The 14,859-nt window shown below is 38.0% G+C and overlaps 1 protein-coding gene across 4 annotated transcripts in view; it reads right to left on the reverse strand.

Annotated features, from left to right (window-relative positions):
- Bub1 (BUB1 mitotic checkpoint serine/threonine kinase) overlaps positions 1–14,627 on the reverse strand; it is a 48,694-nt gene extending 34,067 nt beyond the window's left edge. For 2 of the 4 annotated variants that reach the window (XM_048810370.1, XM_048810369.1), the window contains exons 1-9: positions 14,488–14,627; positions 10,918–10,977; positions 10,676–10,814; positions 9,220–9,416; positions 8,277–8,320; positions 7,577–7,677; positions 6,871–6,923; positions 6,596–6,780; positions 5,251–5,402 (exon numbers count right to left, since the gene is read on the reverse strand). In XM_048810370.1, the coding sequence (XP_048666327.1) occupies positions 5,251–5,402; positions 6,596–6,780; positions 6,871–6,923; positions 7,577–7,677; positions 8,277–8,320; positions 9,220–9,416; positions 10,676–10,814; positions 10,918–10,977; positions 14,488–14,513 (957 nt within the window). In that variant the 5' untranslated portion in view covers positions 14,514–14,627. Of the gene's footprint in view, positions 1–5,250; positions 5,403–6,595; positions 6,781–6,866; positions 6,924–7,576; positions 7,678–8,276; positions 8,321–9,219; positions 9,417–10,675; positions 10,815–10,917; positions 10,978–14,487 lie in introns of those variants that run through there. The other 2 variants (XM_048810371.1, XM_015499751.2) reach the window with 2 other exon arrangements.
- Positions 14,628–14,859: the final 232 nt, after the last annotated feature.

Below are 14,859 nucleotides of genomic sequence, written 5' to 3' on the forward strand. Positions count from 1 at the left end.
TCAAAAGGGATCAAGGAGCTTGATATCAAATCAGAGACTCTGTGTCTGATAGAAGAAAAAGTTGGCTCCGATCTACATATTGTGGGGTCAGGCTCCAAATTCCTTAATAGGACACCCATAGCAGAAGAGTTAAAAACAAGAATCAACAAATGGGACTTACTCAAACTAAAAAGTTTTTTCTCAGCAAGAGAAACAATAAGAGAGGTAAATAGGGAGCCTACATCCTGGGAACAAATTTTTACTCTTCACACTTCAGATAGAGCCCTAATATCCAGAGTATACTAAGAACTCAAAAAATTAAACAATAGGGGCTGGGGATGTGGCTCAAGTGGTAGCACGCTTGCCTGGCATGCGTGTGGCCCGGGTTCGATCCTCAGCACCACATACAAACAAAGATGTTGTGTCCGCTGAGAACTAAAAAATAAATAAATATCAAAAATTCTCTCTCTCTCTCTTAAAAAAAAAAAAAAATTAAACAATAAGAAAACAAATAACCCAATCAACAAATGGGCCAAGGACCTGAACAGATACTTCTCAGAGGAGGACATACAATCAATCAACAAGTACATGAAAAAATGCTCACCATCTCTAGCAGTCAGAGAAATGCAAATCAAAACCACCCTAAGATATCATCTCACTCCAGTAAGATTGGCAGCCATTATGAAGTCAAACAACAAGTGCTGGCGAGGATGTGGGGAAAAGGGTACACTTGTACATTGCTGGTGGGACTGCAAATTGGTGTGGCCAATTTGGAAAGCAGTATGGACATTCCTTGGAAAGCTGGGAATGGAACCACCATTTGACCCAGCTATTGCCCTTCTCGGACTATTCCCTAAAGACCTTAAAAGAGCGTATTATAGGGATACTGCTACATCGACGTTCATAGCAGCACAATTCACAATAGCTAGACTGTGGAACCATCCTAGATGCCCTTCAATAGATGAATGGATAAAAAAAAATGTGGCATTTATACACAATGGAGTATTACTCTGCACTAAAAAATGATAAAATCATGGCATTTGCAGGGAAATGGATGGCATTAGAGCAGATTATGCTAAGTGACGCTAGCCAATCCCTAAAAAACAAATGCCAAATGTCTTCTTTGATATAAGGAGAGCAACTAAGAACAGAGCAGGGAGGAAAAGCATAAGAAGAAGATTAACATTAAACAGGGACGAGAGGTAGGAGGGAAAGGGAGAGAGAAGGGAAATTGCATGGAAATGGAAGGAGACCTTCATTGTTATACAAAATTACATATAAGAGGAAGTGAGGGGAAAGGGTAAAAAAAAAAACGAGAGAGAGAAATGAATGACAGTAGATGGGGTAGAGAGAGAAGATGGGAGGGGAGGGAGGGGAGGGGGGATAGTAGAGGATAGGAAAGGCAGCAGAATACAACAGACACTAGTATGGCAATATGTAAAAACGTGGATGTGCCACAGATGAGATTCTGCAATCTGTATACGGGGTAAAAATGGGAGTTCATAATCCAATTGAATCAAATGTATGAAATATGATATGTCAAGAACTATGTAATGTTTTGAACAACTAATAATAAAAAATAAAAATAAAAAAATAAATAAATAAAAGAACAGAAAAAAATAATTGTAATACAGGTTTACTTACATATTGCTTATATAAAATGCTTGGAATTAGAAAAGTGTCAGGTTTCAAAATTTTTCAGATTTTGGGAATATTTTCATAGACTAGTTAAGCATGCATCCCTTATTCAAAGATTTGCAATCTGAAATGCTCTCATATCCACAACTTTCTGAGAATAGGACATGACACTGAAAAAGTTTCAGATTTGGGAGCTTTCCAGATTTCAGAGATGCTTGACCAATATTCAGTTCTGAAGAAAATATTTTAAAAAGAATAATCAGAGACTTTCTCTACCAGAGAGCAAAATAGGAAAGCTATAGCATATATACAATATGGAAAGATCAAGAAGAGATATACTCTCACTCCTCTTCTCTATCCAGAATTCACCTAATCCTCCCATGCTCCCCCTCCCTACCCCACTATAAGTCAGCCTCCTCATTTGTTTTTATGGGGATTGGAGAAAGGGAGGGGGCAAGGGATTAGCAAGGGCAGTGGAATATGATGGACATCATTATCCAAAGTACATGTATGAAGACACGAATTGCGTGTCAACATACTTTATATATATGAACAGATATGAAAAACTGTGGTATATATGTGTAATAAGAACTGTAATGCAAAAAAAGGTACATATATAAAGGCATGAATTGGCGTGAATATACTCTATATACAAAGATAAGAAAAATTGTACTCTATGTGTAATAAGAATTGTAATGCATTCCGCAGTCATGTATTTAAAAAAATAAAATCAATAAAAGAGTAAAAAAAAAAAAAAATATATATATATATATATATATGTATAAAGAAGAGAGATAGTGACTAAAACAAATATTAGAAATGGATTTTGTAATATAAAAACTTAGTATGTGATAAAGATATTTTGAATAAAGGGGCCGAGCTGGTCAATAAATGATTTATGGACAACTGGCAATTCATTTTGGAAAGTACATCTTCATGCCACCTCTACACAGGAAAATCCCATAAAAGGACCTGGAGGACCAGACCCTTAGGGTACTGAGTATGATGGAGGGACAGAGCTGCGCATCACATTTGTTTTGTTACAACACGTTTCCCAAGAACAACAGGGATTACATTTGTAAAACCGAGAGTCAGAATAATCCAGGACTTTCCAATACCAATGGTAGAAGCCAAAAGGCAACGGGCAATGCCTCTGAAAACTCTAAGGGAGGCTGAGGCAAGAGGATTGCCAGGTCAAGGCCAGCCTGGACAACTTAACAGACCCTGTTCCAAGATCAAAAGCAAACCAACAGAAAATGCGCTGAGAATATAGCTCAGTGGTAAAGTAACCCTGGGTTCAATCTCTAGTACTGCATAAAATCCAAAATGACTTGAGGGAAAATGATTTCCTTTTAGAACAGTTCTAGTCAAACCATCAACCAGTGTGAGGGTAGAACAAAGACACCATTAAAAAAGCAAGAGATCTCAAAAACTTAACCCCTCACACATGCTTTTTAAAAAAGTTATGAGAGATTGTATACCTTTAAAATGGGGACCTTAAGGAAAAGCAATGGCATGTGAATCAGGGATATACCACCAGAGAGAAGCAGGAAGAACCACTCCTCAGAGGCTCTGGGAGACATCTGGCCAAGAAAAGGGAATGGGAGTGCATCTGATATATTGGATGTGATTGATGAATATTTTAAGTTTCTTCAGAATTGGGGGATAGATGACTGATAAGTAGCAAGAAAATACATAAAAACAAAACAATGAGACAATTATTTTAACAACTGCTTACATCTATCAAGGGAAAACACAAGTTATATAAAAATTGAAATAAACATTAAAAATGAAAAAACCCAATAGAAAAATAGACAAATCCATCAAAGTCAATTTATTTGATTGGTACAAGGGATTGAACCCATGGGTGCTTAACCACTGAGTCATACCCCCGGCCCTTTTTATTTTGAGACAGAGTCTCCCTAAGTTGCTGAGATCAGCCTTGAACTTGTGATCCTCCTTTCTCTGTCTCTGTAATCACTGGGATTTTAGATGTGTACCACCACACCTGGTTTTATGGTCAATTTAAAGAAAAAAGAAGACAAAAAGCCACTAAATCAATTAAAAATGTCCAGTACCACCTGTAATTAAAGAAACAGGTGGTTGAAAATACTTAGGATAACTAACATTATCAAAATGTATGTGAGAAACAAGTAATTTTATATACTATTGATATGAGGTAAAATGAAATTTTTTTAGAGGACAGTATTGTAGGTGCACAAACTTCAAAGGCAACAGTTGTACTTCCATCTTTTCTAGAGAAACAATCTTGTATCATGTTTGTAACAGTCTCTGTATGATGTTGGTACCTGCCCTGCTGTAAGTATGACAGAAGACCATGCTGTAGCGGGTAAACTGGGTCTCTGTGCAGTGATATTGAAAGATCTATAAGATGTGTTTGTAGAAAAAGCAGAAAATAAGTCTTATTTATATGGAAAATTCAATTGTGTTCATATTTATGTGTGTTCATGCATAGCATATATCTGGAAAAAAGATAAACTTCAGCAATTAGCACTGAATAAGAACATTCGTGGATATTCATGTATGTTTGAGTCTTCCCCCGACCCGTGTGGGCAGCTGAAATTAAGGTCACTTCTGTGAATTTCCAGGGACATCAAATAAAACACAGACACACGCTTTACCTTTAAATAAGCTTCAGGACGACTTTTCTGCTCTCGGCCTCAGGCTTCCCAAATGGGGGAGCAAGAGAAAGTCACGAGAGGCTGGTGAGAGAGAGCAAGCACATTCGGAAGTAGGCTTTTATTGGGGGGACCCTTATTCTTAGAAAGTTCCATCCAAAAAAGGCCAGAAGGGGCAGGGTTACAAGGGACAGGTGAGTGTAATTCAACCCAGGGGCCATGGAGCAACACACCTACATCTGAAGGCACGCCCTCAACTTCCTGGACCGGGGCAATGTCCAGGTCACTATAAGATGTAGTGACTGGTCAAAGCCTCTCGGCTCTAGGATGGAAGGTACAAATCATTCAGAGTGGCTCCCCATAGTTGGGTATACATACTTATATCTAGTGAATGTTCTGGCATAGATTTTGTATATATATAGATATATATATATTACACACACACACACACCTTTCATTCAATATTAAAAAAAAAATCATTGCAGTCATGAATTTTCTATCATTTTAAAAACATGCATTTAAATAAGCTTTACCTTTAAAGTATCCTATGTCATAGACAGACAGATACAATGTGGAAGATTAAACAAACATAATATAGCTTAAATTATTCCCAATCTCTCCCATTCATAAATAATTTCAAGAAAATATGTGGCTGTAATATTCATCCCTATTTTTTCTTCCCACACAAGACAATGGCAAACATAAATATGTCTAGATGACAAATGATTGGAAGTCTATAGTTATTGTATAAAAGCCAGAAAAAGGATGCTAAGTGCTAATGTGTGAATACGTAAGCATGGACACACACACACATGAAACATCAGCCCTCTATTCTCTAAATTCCTTTGCTCATTCTTCATTTGAATGACTTTCTGAATCACACAATTTTAAATTTTGGAAAGTTACTAGGTAGAATTAACTCTAAAACAGGGCCTAGAGAGCCAACAATCCCCACCGCTGGGCACAGGACGCCCAGGTCAGAGCGTGTCTATACCTTAGGCTTTTCCTGGACACTGGGCAGGTCCTCCTGGGGCAGCTCCACCACTTGATGCAACTTCTTATGAAGCTCATCCATTTTCTGCTTTAATAGCTGCTCTTCAAAAGCATTTGCTTCTTTCTTTTTCATATAATGTCTGTCTTCATTTACTTAAGGAAAAAGAAAGGTTTATATGCAAAGTTTAAATTCAGTTTATCAGAGGAATACACAACAAATGGATAAAAAGTCCAATTTTAAGATGGCAAGTTCTATTTTAAGATGGGAACATTTTTCAGTCTTTTCCATATTTACAATCTTTATATGCCCTTAGCACAGTAACTATTAAATTCAGAGTATAAGTTGCAAAAATTTATGATGATCAAGTCTATTTGGTAATAGCACAGTATCTTATTAAATGCTTCTCATAAAACAATTGGGATTGTGCTAATCATTTGAAAATAACTGATCATTTCAGTTTTTAAAAAAGATATGATTCTCTAGGAAGTAAAAATAAAAGAGTTGGGGCATCAAGCATGCTGTCAGTCACACAGCCCAAAACTGGCTCATGAGACAAAGTAGACTCTGGCTGGACACTTTCAGGCTGTGGCATGTGAAGGAAAAAATTATCCAGGCATAACTCAAAATGGATCCTCCAAGAATACTGACTGACTTTTTGTTGTTGACCAAATATGAAAAATAATGAGCAAAAAAAAAAAAAAAAAGGCTCACGGAGTGCATATGGTCCAACATTATAGACAGTATAAAAGTCCCGAGTGGAGCAAGGCTCCATCTTCCACATGGTTATAGCAAGAGCCAAGTGCAAATGCTGGTGTTAAGGCACACCCTGTTCCCTGTAGGGAGCAAATCTCAGTCTACTCTGCAGTCTCTATGACTAACCCTAACCCTAACCCCTAAGACAACACTTTGATCAGGGGTCTCCTTCAGTATGTTTTGTTTGTAGTAGGTGCAGAACTTGGAAAATCTCTTCTGAACTTCAGTTCCTTTCACAGTACAAATGACTTACAGCTTTAGAATAACTATATACAGAAGTTCAACTCCATACAGATAATATTGAAAACATTTAAAATACTATTTCACTAAGGCTAAGGTGACACTGGCATGAATATCTAGCTCAGGGCTGGTTCAGCCATGGGCTCGGCTGTCAATACATGAACACAAGTCTTGAACAAATATAGCTGCTACGCTGGTGTTTAACAGAGACTGCTAGGCTTCTGACAGGACGAGCTGGAGACATTTTTTTAAAGTCTTTCAGCATAGTCAATTATTTGACCAAAAATGTAATTACTCATTATTTTAATTGACATAAAAACAACTCAAAATATAAGACTATAAGACCAAATACCCCATTGTTCATGCTTCCTCCGTTGATTGTATTTCTGGGCTCTCAGTTCTTCAAAGGAAAATTCTGATTCTCCATGAATAAGCTTTTCCTTCCAATACATAACGACCTGTTGAACATCAGCTCTGGCTGCTGAAGATGAGGGCACAGGGTACTCTGATTTAGAAATCATGATCACCCTTTGTTCCCTACAGGGGAAAACACATCACTTACAACAGTGTATGGAAATAATTCTGGAAGGAAACTAAGTAATAGAACTATGCAATGATTGTACTTGCATATTTGACTCTTTATCACAAGCTGAAGGTATTGTTCCAGACACTTCTGAACCCTAAAATACAGAAAACAAACAGAAGCATTTACTTACTGAAAAGAAAACTTCACACAAATTACCTCATAAATCAATATGACAATATATGAGTAGAAAGGCTTCTTAATCTCCAGTAGATTTCTACATGTTCTTGGTAAAATTTCAATTAATAACTAAAGCTTTAGTTTGCATCATCATTGGTAGTATAATTTTTGCAACAAAAAGAGCCCATAAACCCTTAAAAAAAAATCCATTAAAAATTTCTTCTGGTATTACTGAGGTTGTGGATGCCAATAGCTGAAGCTCTGGGTTTTTAAACTGGCTCCAGTTGGTATGAATCAAGGTAGGGATCCTGGGCCTATGAAAGAGGAAAGCAGAACAAGGAGGAAGAGGGTCTTGGTAGGAGAAAAACTGCTGGGGAGGAAGTGAACAGGAGGTTGTATGGAGAGGGCCCTTAGGTCCCATAACAAGTTATATTTGTGAGTTGAGTATAAATTTAGGTTAGATGGCCACGGGCCCAGAAAGCTGACATGGGAACAGGCAGCTGACATGGATGTTAAGTCACAGGAGACAAGGTTAAAGAAAAGAGATGCCAAGGTGGATACAGAAAGGAGCCAGGAGGACCGTTCAATACCACTCCTAATTTCTGTACAACCTACAATAGTCACCATTACCTGATTCTTAGAGATGGAGGCTGAGTCCTTTCCTTGACTTGATTTTGATGGTACCATTTGGTTTAAAATTGAAGCATTATGCAGAGGTTCCGAGGTCCTAGCTATAAGGGAAAACAGGATAAAATAAGGAGAAATAAGAGAAAAATCATAGTAACCAAAATTATCACACAATACATCCCCTTGATCTTTCAGTAAGCAGCACAAGAAATAAATCAATTCAATCACACTGCCTCAGAAAATGGAACTAAAATATTTTGTAAGTAAGTATTTTAGAGACAATTTTGGACCAAATAAAAATGTTCAAGAAGTACCCCAAATAACTGTAAAACTGGTTATTTAATCAGGATAGGATAGTCAATGAAAATTGCTGAAATGTGGTATTTATTTCTAAGGGAAATAAAGCCCTGCCATGTTTCCTAAAGTTGCCATCAAATACATTTGATTCAATTCAGAACAGATGGAGTTCAGAGTATCTCTTTTTGATTTTGTTTTTTAAATCCCCAAAATAGAGTGAAATCATCAAGTAGATTTGTCTCCTTTAAAGTGCATTATTACCAAAGTGTCTTCCCCATTACCTGAGACAGTATAGTTTGGTTTTCATTAAATACTAGAAGGATTTGCTTTTTAAAGGGAAAAGAAATCAGCAAAAATTAGCAACTAAATTACCAACAATCTGACACTACAGAAAGTATTATTTTACCTTGAGCTGGCAAATGGGTTTCAGTGAGACGTGTCTGAAATAACCTAAATGATAGAAAAGGCATTAGTATAGATTTTAAGTTTACAGTCTAATATATACTGTATTAAAGTAGAAATTAAAGGTAACAGCTTACTATATGTTAATAAAGACCAAGGTTGAAGAAATATAGTCAGACAAAATGCTAGGAATATTTTCATATCTGATGTACATATATTAAAAAAATTCCTCAAGTCTGTAAATGTTATAATAGAGTGTTTGGACTCCTACTTTGGTTATTTTACCCATTTGGAACAAAATGAATATTAATATTTGGGAGAAAGAAGTGAAAGTACAAAGCTTAGACCACTTATTCAAAAGGTATCTAGATCCATTACTGCCCATGCTCTGTGAGGACATCTCAAACGGGTCACTTCACAGCAATTTTACACATCAACTCTGTGGAATTACATGCAATTCCTAAGCCTGACATTGGTGGGTAATGCAAGCAAGAGTGCATACTAAAAAGAGAAGAGATCCACAACCAAATGCTAAACCTTGTTTTGCTCTTAATTCAAACAAACTAATGGTAGCAAAACCATTTTACATGATGGGGAAAGACTGAATATTAGGTGATACTGAAGAATTACTTTTAATTTCATAGGTGAGATTATCTACTAAGATTCTGTAAGAAATAATCTTTTGGAGAACTTATAGTAATAATTGGGATAAACTATTTAGCTATTTCGAATCTCCTATAAAAGTCCTCAGCACAGAAAAAACATGATCAAATGTAATAATTATGGAAAGTAGGTAACGGTAACATTTCTGAGCAGTTTCTTTTCTTTACTCTGTAGTGACCAAATTTTCCACAAGATTTCCCCATAAAATAGATAACAATAAATGTAAAAGCAAACATTTCCTCTCCAAGTAGGAAATGCCAGGAGGAGCTGTACTTAGAAGCTACCTGTACTGCTGTTGCAAGAGCTCTTGAGGTTCAGCCTGGTTTTGAATTCCTCTCCGAAACACAGCACTGGCCTGCTGCAGCTCCCCTTGGGCTTCCAGATGCCCTGCCCAGGAAATGTACAGAGGAGATGACTGGATTCCAATCCCCTGGTTGTACAGAAACTCAAAAAACTGATGTGGGTCACTGTTGTATTCAGCCTACAGGAACCCAGAAGAAAAGCACAGAAGAACAATGAGGCAAGGGTGGAGGAAAGATGTTAAGAGCTAGGCTGGGGCTGTGACTCAGAGGTAGAGCGCTTGCCTAGCATGTGTGAGGCCCTGGGCTCCATCCTCAGCACTACATAAAGTAAAATAAAGACATTGTGTCCACCAATAACTAAAAAATAAATATTTAAAAAAAAAGATGTTAAGAGCTACAGGGGTGCAGTTGGATAAGAAGAATAATTTCTAATGTTTTAGAGCATAGTAGGGTAACTATGGTTGGCAAATAATATTTCAAAATAGAGGGGTGCATGCAGGAGACAGAGCCAAATTGGCATTTATGAATGAATGTTCCCAACACAAAGAAATGATAAATATATGAGGTGATGGATACTGTATCCCATAAATGTGAACAATTATTATGTGTCAACTAAAAATTTTAAAAATATATAAATACCAAAATAAATTTAAAAACAAAAAAAATAAAACACAGAACTGCTAATCTGGGTCAGCCCAGAATCTAGCTGGCCCTCCACCTTTCTGTACTTGTGGAGGCTTGAGGATATACTATGTAGGCAAAGGTGTGTATGGTTCTCTGGTCACAAGCCTAAGTTAGGATCATTCCTTTCCTTGACATTCAATATCCCCAAAATTACCCAAACTATTTCCTTAGACAGTAAGTCTATAAAAACTCATCACATGAAGTATTACTTGTGTCTTGCTCTGAGCTTGCTCAAGGTCCATAGGGGCCTCCAACAAGTACTCTGTAATTCAGTGAACGAATTCATGTTTGCCTTATCCACTCCACTCGTGATTTTTTATATCTCCAAGCCTTTGACTTCCAGGTCGAAGAGATGCAATCTTCAGGCCTGAGCCTTCATTCTCCCCTTAGTACTAAGTGTAGCTTCTGAGAGCCAGAATGCTCCCCACTGTTTACTCCCTGGAGCTCCCCTGGCACCTGGGAGTTTCCTGCTCATCACGTTTCCTACCCAACAAACCCTCTTTTACTTTTTGGTTTCTATTCCATGTTGGAACATGTGCAAACTTGAAATAAAGGAGAATTTAAAAACTGAATCAATGATTCCACTATACAGAGCCAAGGCTATACACATCTCTAGTAATCCAACCTTTAAAAATTTATGAATGGAAACAAGGAATTAAAATAAAAGGCAGTTTAAAAGATCTTAAAATATAGGTCAAAAAACAAAAGTTCAACATGATTACAGATTTGATTATCGATATGAAAGTATACTCACAAATTTTAAACAATAATTGATGAATCTTGGGTCATTGTGGTATCTCTTCTTAAATAAAAATTCCTTCATTAAATGTTCTAGTAGCATTATCAAGTAATCTTTATTATCAGGAAAATTCTCTTCTACCCACTGCATATAGCTAGAAAAATATGGATAATGTTAATTTTCCATAGTACAAAATATAGTTGGTTTAAAGGAAAAAACAAAAACAATGCCCCTACCCCTCAAATCCAAATGCTAACCTTTCCCATTCACCAAGTGGGTCATTTCCTTTGTAGCTCTGCATATGGGCTTCAAACATTCTAGAACAAAGAAAAGAATGCACATGAAATATTATGGATAATTTATAAGAGCAAAATATTTAATTATATATGATTTAAATCATATATTATGTTTATTATATATTTATCATATATCTATATATTGTATTATATTATATATTATATATGTGATTTATATACCTTAAAATAGAAACCTTAAATACCAACCTAAAAGCTATATAAAATTTAAAAGAGCTCTCAGAGGTGGTCAAAAAACTCAAAACAGTATTTTTCCAGAGGAAAGTTCATCCCTAGCTCTATCCCAGAGTCTCCTGCTTCCGTCCCTGGTCCCCAGGGTTGCTAACCACCCTGAGGGTCAGTGCCTGGAAACTTGCTGCCCCTTCTCCTAACAGTGGGATATAAGTAGGCCTTGCTCAGATCCCTTCTCTTGCTTTCCAGGAGCACAGCGGAGACTGAGTTAGAATAAGATCCAATAAGGGCTTGCCAGCAGGTGGATAGACAAGATTCCACAACTGGACACTCCAGATAGAGTTCATTTCCTGGGCCCCAATGTAACACAAAGTTCCTGAGGAAGAAAAGGTGATTGGCAGTTTTCATGAATCAGTCACTAGAATTCCCATAGAACTGTTTCCCTGACTTCCAAATACCCAAACACATCTTAAAAAAAAAAAAAAAAAATCAACCAAGCAAAGCAAAACTCTTGTGGCAGTTCAGGTGCTAGTGGGGCAAACAAGCAAAAAGAAATTAAATAGTGTCAGGTTACATTAAGTACCAAGAAGAAAAAACAAACCAAATAGAAGGGGTAAGAGTTACTATTTTCAGGTAGGGTGGTCAGGGAAGGCCTGCCTCTGAGGGCACTGATGGGATACCACCAGAAAGCCACAGAGCTATCTTGGGAGAAAATGGTCAAGGCTGAGAGAACTTCAGGAACCAGCCTCTTCCAGGAACAGAAAGTGAGCCAGTGTGGCTTTAGTGTGATAAGCTGGGGAAGTTCTAATTTGCATTTTAAAAGTCTTCCTTTCTCCTTGTGAAGATGGTAGGGATGGGAACAAAGTGAGAATCGGATAGGAAGCTACTGAAACACCCCAGTGACTGGTGGTGAGTTGGACTACATGGGGGGAGTCTGGCACCTCTCTTCGGGCAAGGAAAGGGCTTCCTGATGGGACTGGGTTCTGGGTATGAGTCAAGATGAGAAGGACTCCTAGGTTTGCTATCTGAGAAATTATTAGTTTTTTTTGAAAAAGGGATTTTAAAGCAATACTTTGGTAAGAGACAAGAACACCCACCTCAAAATACTTCTTTGGCATATTTCAAGATGGATAGTCAGAGAACTGCAGACAGAAATGGCTCTGAAAAACTATTCTAAGAAAAACTTGCATCAATTCATATTAGCAAGGTAAACAGATCGATTTTCTCTAAGTCCACCTTAACTCCTCATTTCCCTTCTGTTTTTTATTTTGATGCTCCCAGGATCTTGCACAGGATAAAATCTGTATACCTTTTCTCTTATTAATCTATTTATTGTCAATTTATTCCACACACTCAATTAAGGACCCTCAGAAAGTAGAGAATCTTAAACTATACTTTATTCTAGCTATCACCTCCACAGACAAATGAAATCATTGTGTCTTAAGACTAAAAAATCCAGAAGCCATGATACGAAAAGCCAGAAAAGTTCAACTATATAGTAATGAAATGCTTCTACATGTCAAATAAATGAAATTTTTTAAAACTTTCCAAGTCAAAAGAGAAATGATAAACTGGAAAAACAAAAGGACTTCTAGAAATTGAGAAGCAAAGTTATAAACCCAATTTTTGAATTGAGCAAAGGAATAAAAAAGCATTTCACAAAGAAATACAAATGGCTCTTAAATTTGAAAAGATGTTAAACCTCTCTCATAAGAGAAATTCACTGTCAATAAGATACAACTTAATCAATAGATTTTGCAAAAAAAAATTTTAAACACAACAAAAGTATACAGGTAAGCAATGGAAGCAGGCACACTCAAATCTTGCTTGTAGGTATCTTACCAATATCCCAGATGGATTTGCTCTTCATCCAGGAAAAACACTTTCAGGAATCTAGAAAACTGATACATCTGGGTATATGCAAAATACCATTGCCATTATGTACATTTTTTTTTTTAACTACAACACTGTTTGTAACAGCAAGATATTGTCAACAACCCAAGTGTCTGTCATTGAGGATCTCTGGATCAATTATGGTATATGAAATATTAAACAGTTGTCTAAAAAATGAAAAAAAAAAAAAGAGTGCTGTGTATTGATAGAAATCTCCAAGGATATCTTAGGCAAAAAAAGAATGGAGTTGCTCTGCTACATTTCATGTGAGATGAAGGCAGGAAATGTACACACACAGACACATACATATACATACATATACATACACTTTAATAACGTTAAGTATTTCTATGTCTAAGAAGAATCACTTGAAAAAAACTAATAAATAAATAAACAAAGGATACATATGATAGGGTGAGAGTAGACAGGTACAGGAATTGTCAGTGAATACTTTCCAAATCTTTCTAAAACCATACAAATATATTATCTATTTTTAAACCTTAAAAATGATTACTTATAAATTTGAATCTTTCTCATGCCTCATAACAGAGGAACAAATCCCTATAATGCCAGAACTTTTCCTCCAAAATGTGTAATAAACATAACCTTTGCCCAAAGTAATTCATGTTCACACCAACCACATTCTCCAGGAAAATGGCTTCAATACACTAATAATAAATCAACCCGTTCATTAGAGCAAATTAGTCTTTAGAAAGTCAAGATAAGGGCTGAAATACAGATTTCCCTTTAAAAATGGGGTAGAGGGATAGGACTTCCAAAGAAAAAGTCTTAAAGGATTTTTGTTTTGAGTATATTGACAACCTCTGTCTTGTGATCCCCAAATATCTGGTAAAACTAACCCGTTTTACTTCTGCCACATATGATTTAACCGTTTCAAATGTTCTTTTAATCACAGGCTGGGCAAGTCACACAGGCTATGGGAATAGATGAGTCGACAATAAGCAAGGCACTTTTTTCATTTAAGTGCTGTGTACTAAAAGAGCAGTAGGATTATGAGTAAGAGAGCTATTGTAAATTCTCTCCCTCTATAGTATAACTTTTAAATGGGAGACTTAAGACACGCAAGGGGGGGTCTTGATGGACTGGACACTCTCCTCCCACAGCGGCGCCCCATGCCCACGGATGGGTTTCCTTAAGGAACAGCAAGACCTTCGAGGGCCTCCCAAGCTGCCGCAATGCCCCTAAACGGTCGGCGTGGCCGCAGATCTCGAGTCGCCAGGGTCTCAGTGGGACCACCCTCTACTCGGTGACTCGGAAGTGGCCCGCAGCCTTGAGGCGAGGGGGGGGCCCAGACCAGGAACGCAGGCAGGTCGGTGCCGAGGGCCCAGGGGCGGAGGGCCAGAGCCCTAACTGTCCCAGCCCCCTCAGGGGCCCAGAGTCGGGGATCATGCGCTCGCGGCGCCCACACCCCACTAGCCGGACACTCACTGAAAGACATTTTCCGGGTTATCCATGGCGAGAGGACGCAGGCCGGCTGCAGGACCACAGACAACGAAAGCTAGTAGCACCGCCGATTTGAATCTCCCGCGCAGCCACCGTCGCGGTGCCGAGCGTTGGCAAGGCGCCTGGCCATTGGCTGTGGCAGCAGACGGTCTGGCCAATCGCCCAGGCCGTTGCCGGGAGACCAAGTCCCGCCCCCTGCGCGCTGGTGGCCCCTTCCCACTTCCGGCCGGCTGAGGCGAGAAGAGAGTGTGCGGCCGCTGGGCGGCCAGGGGAAGCCGGTGTGCCTCCCCTGTAGGGATTTCTTTCTTTCTTTCTCTCTTTCTCTCTCTCCCTCTCTCCCTCTCCCTCCCTCCCTCC

This window comes from Marmota marmota, unplaced genomic scaffold (assembly GCF_001458135.2).
Source record: "Marmota marmota marmota unplaced genomic scaffold, marMar, whole genome shotgun sequence".
Classification (NCBI taxonomy): Eukaryota; Metazoa; Chordata; class Mammalia; order Rodentia; family Sciuridae; genus Marmota; species Marmota marmota.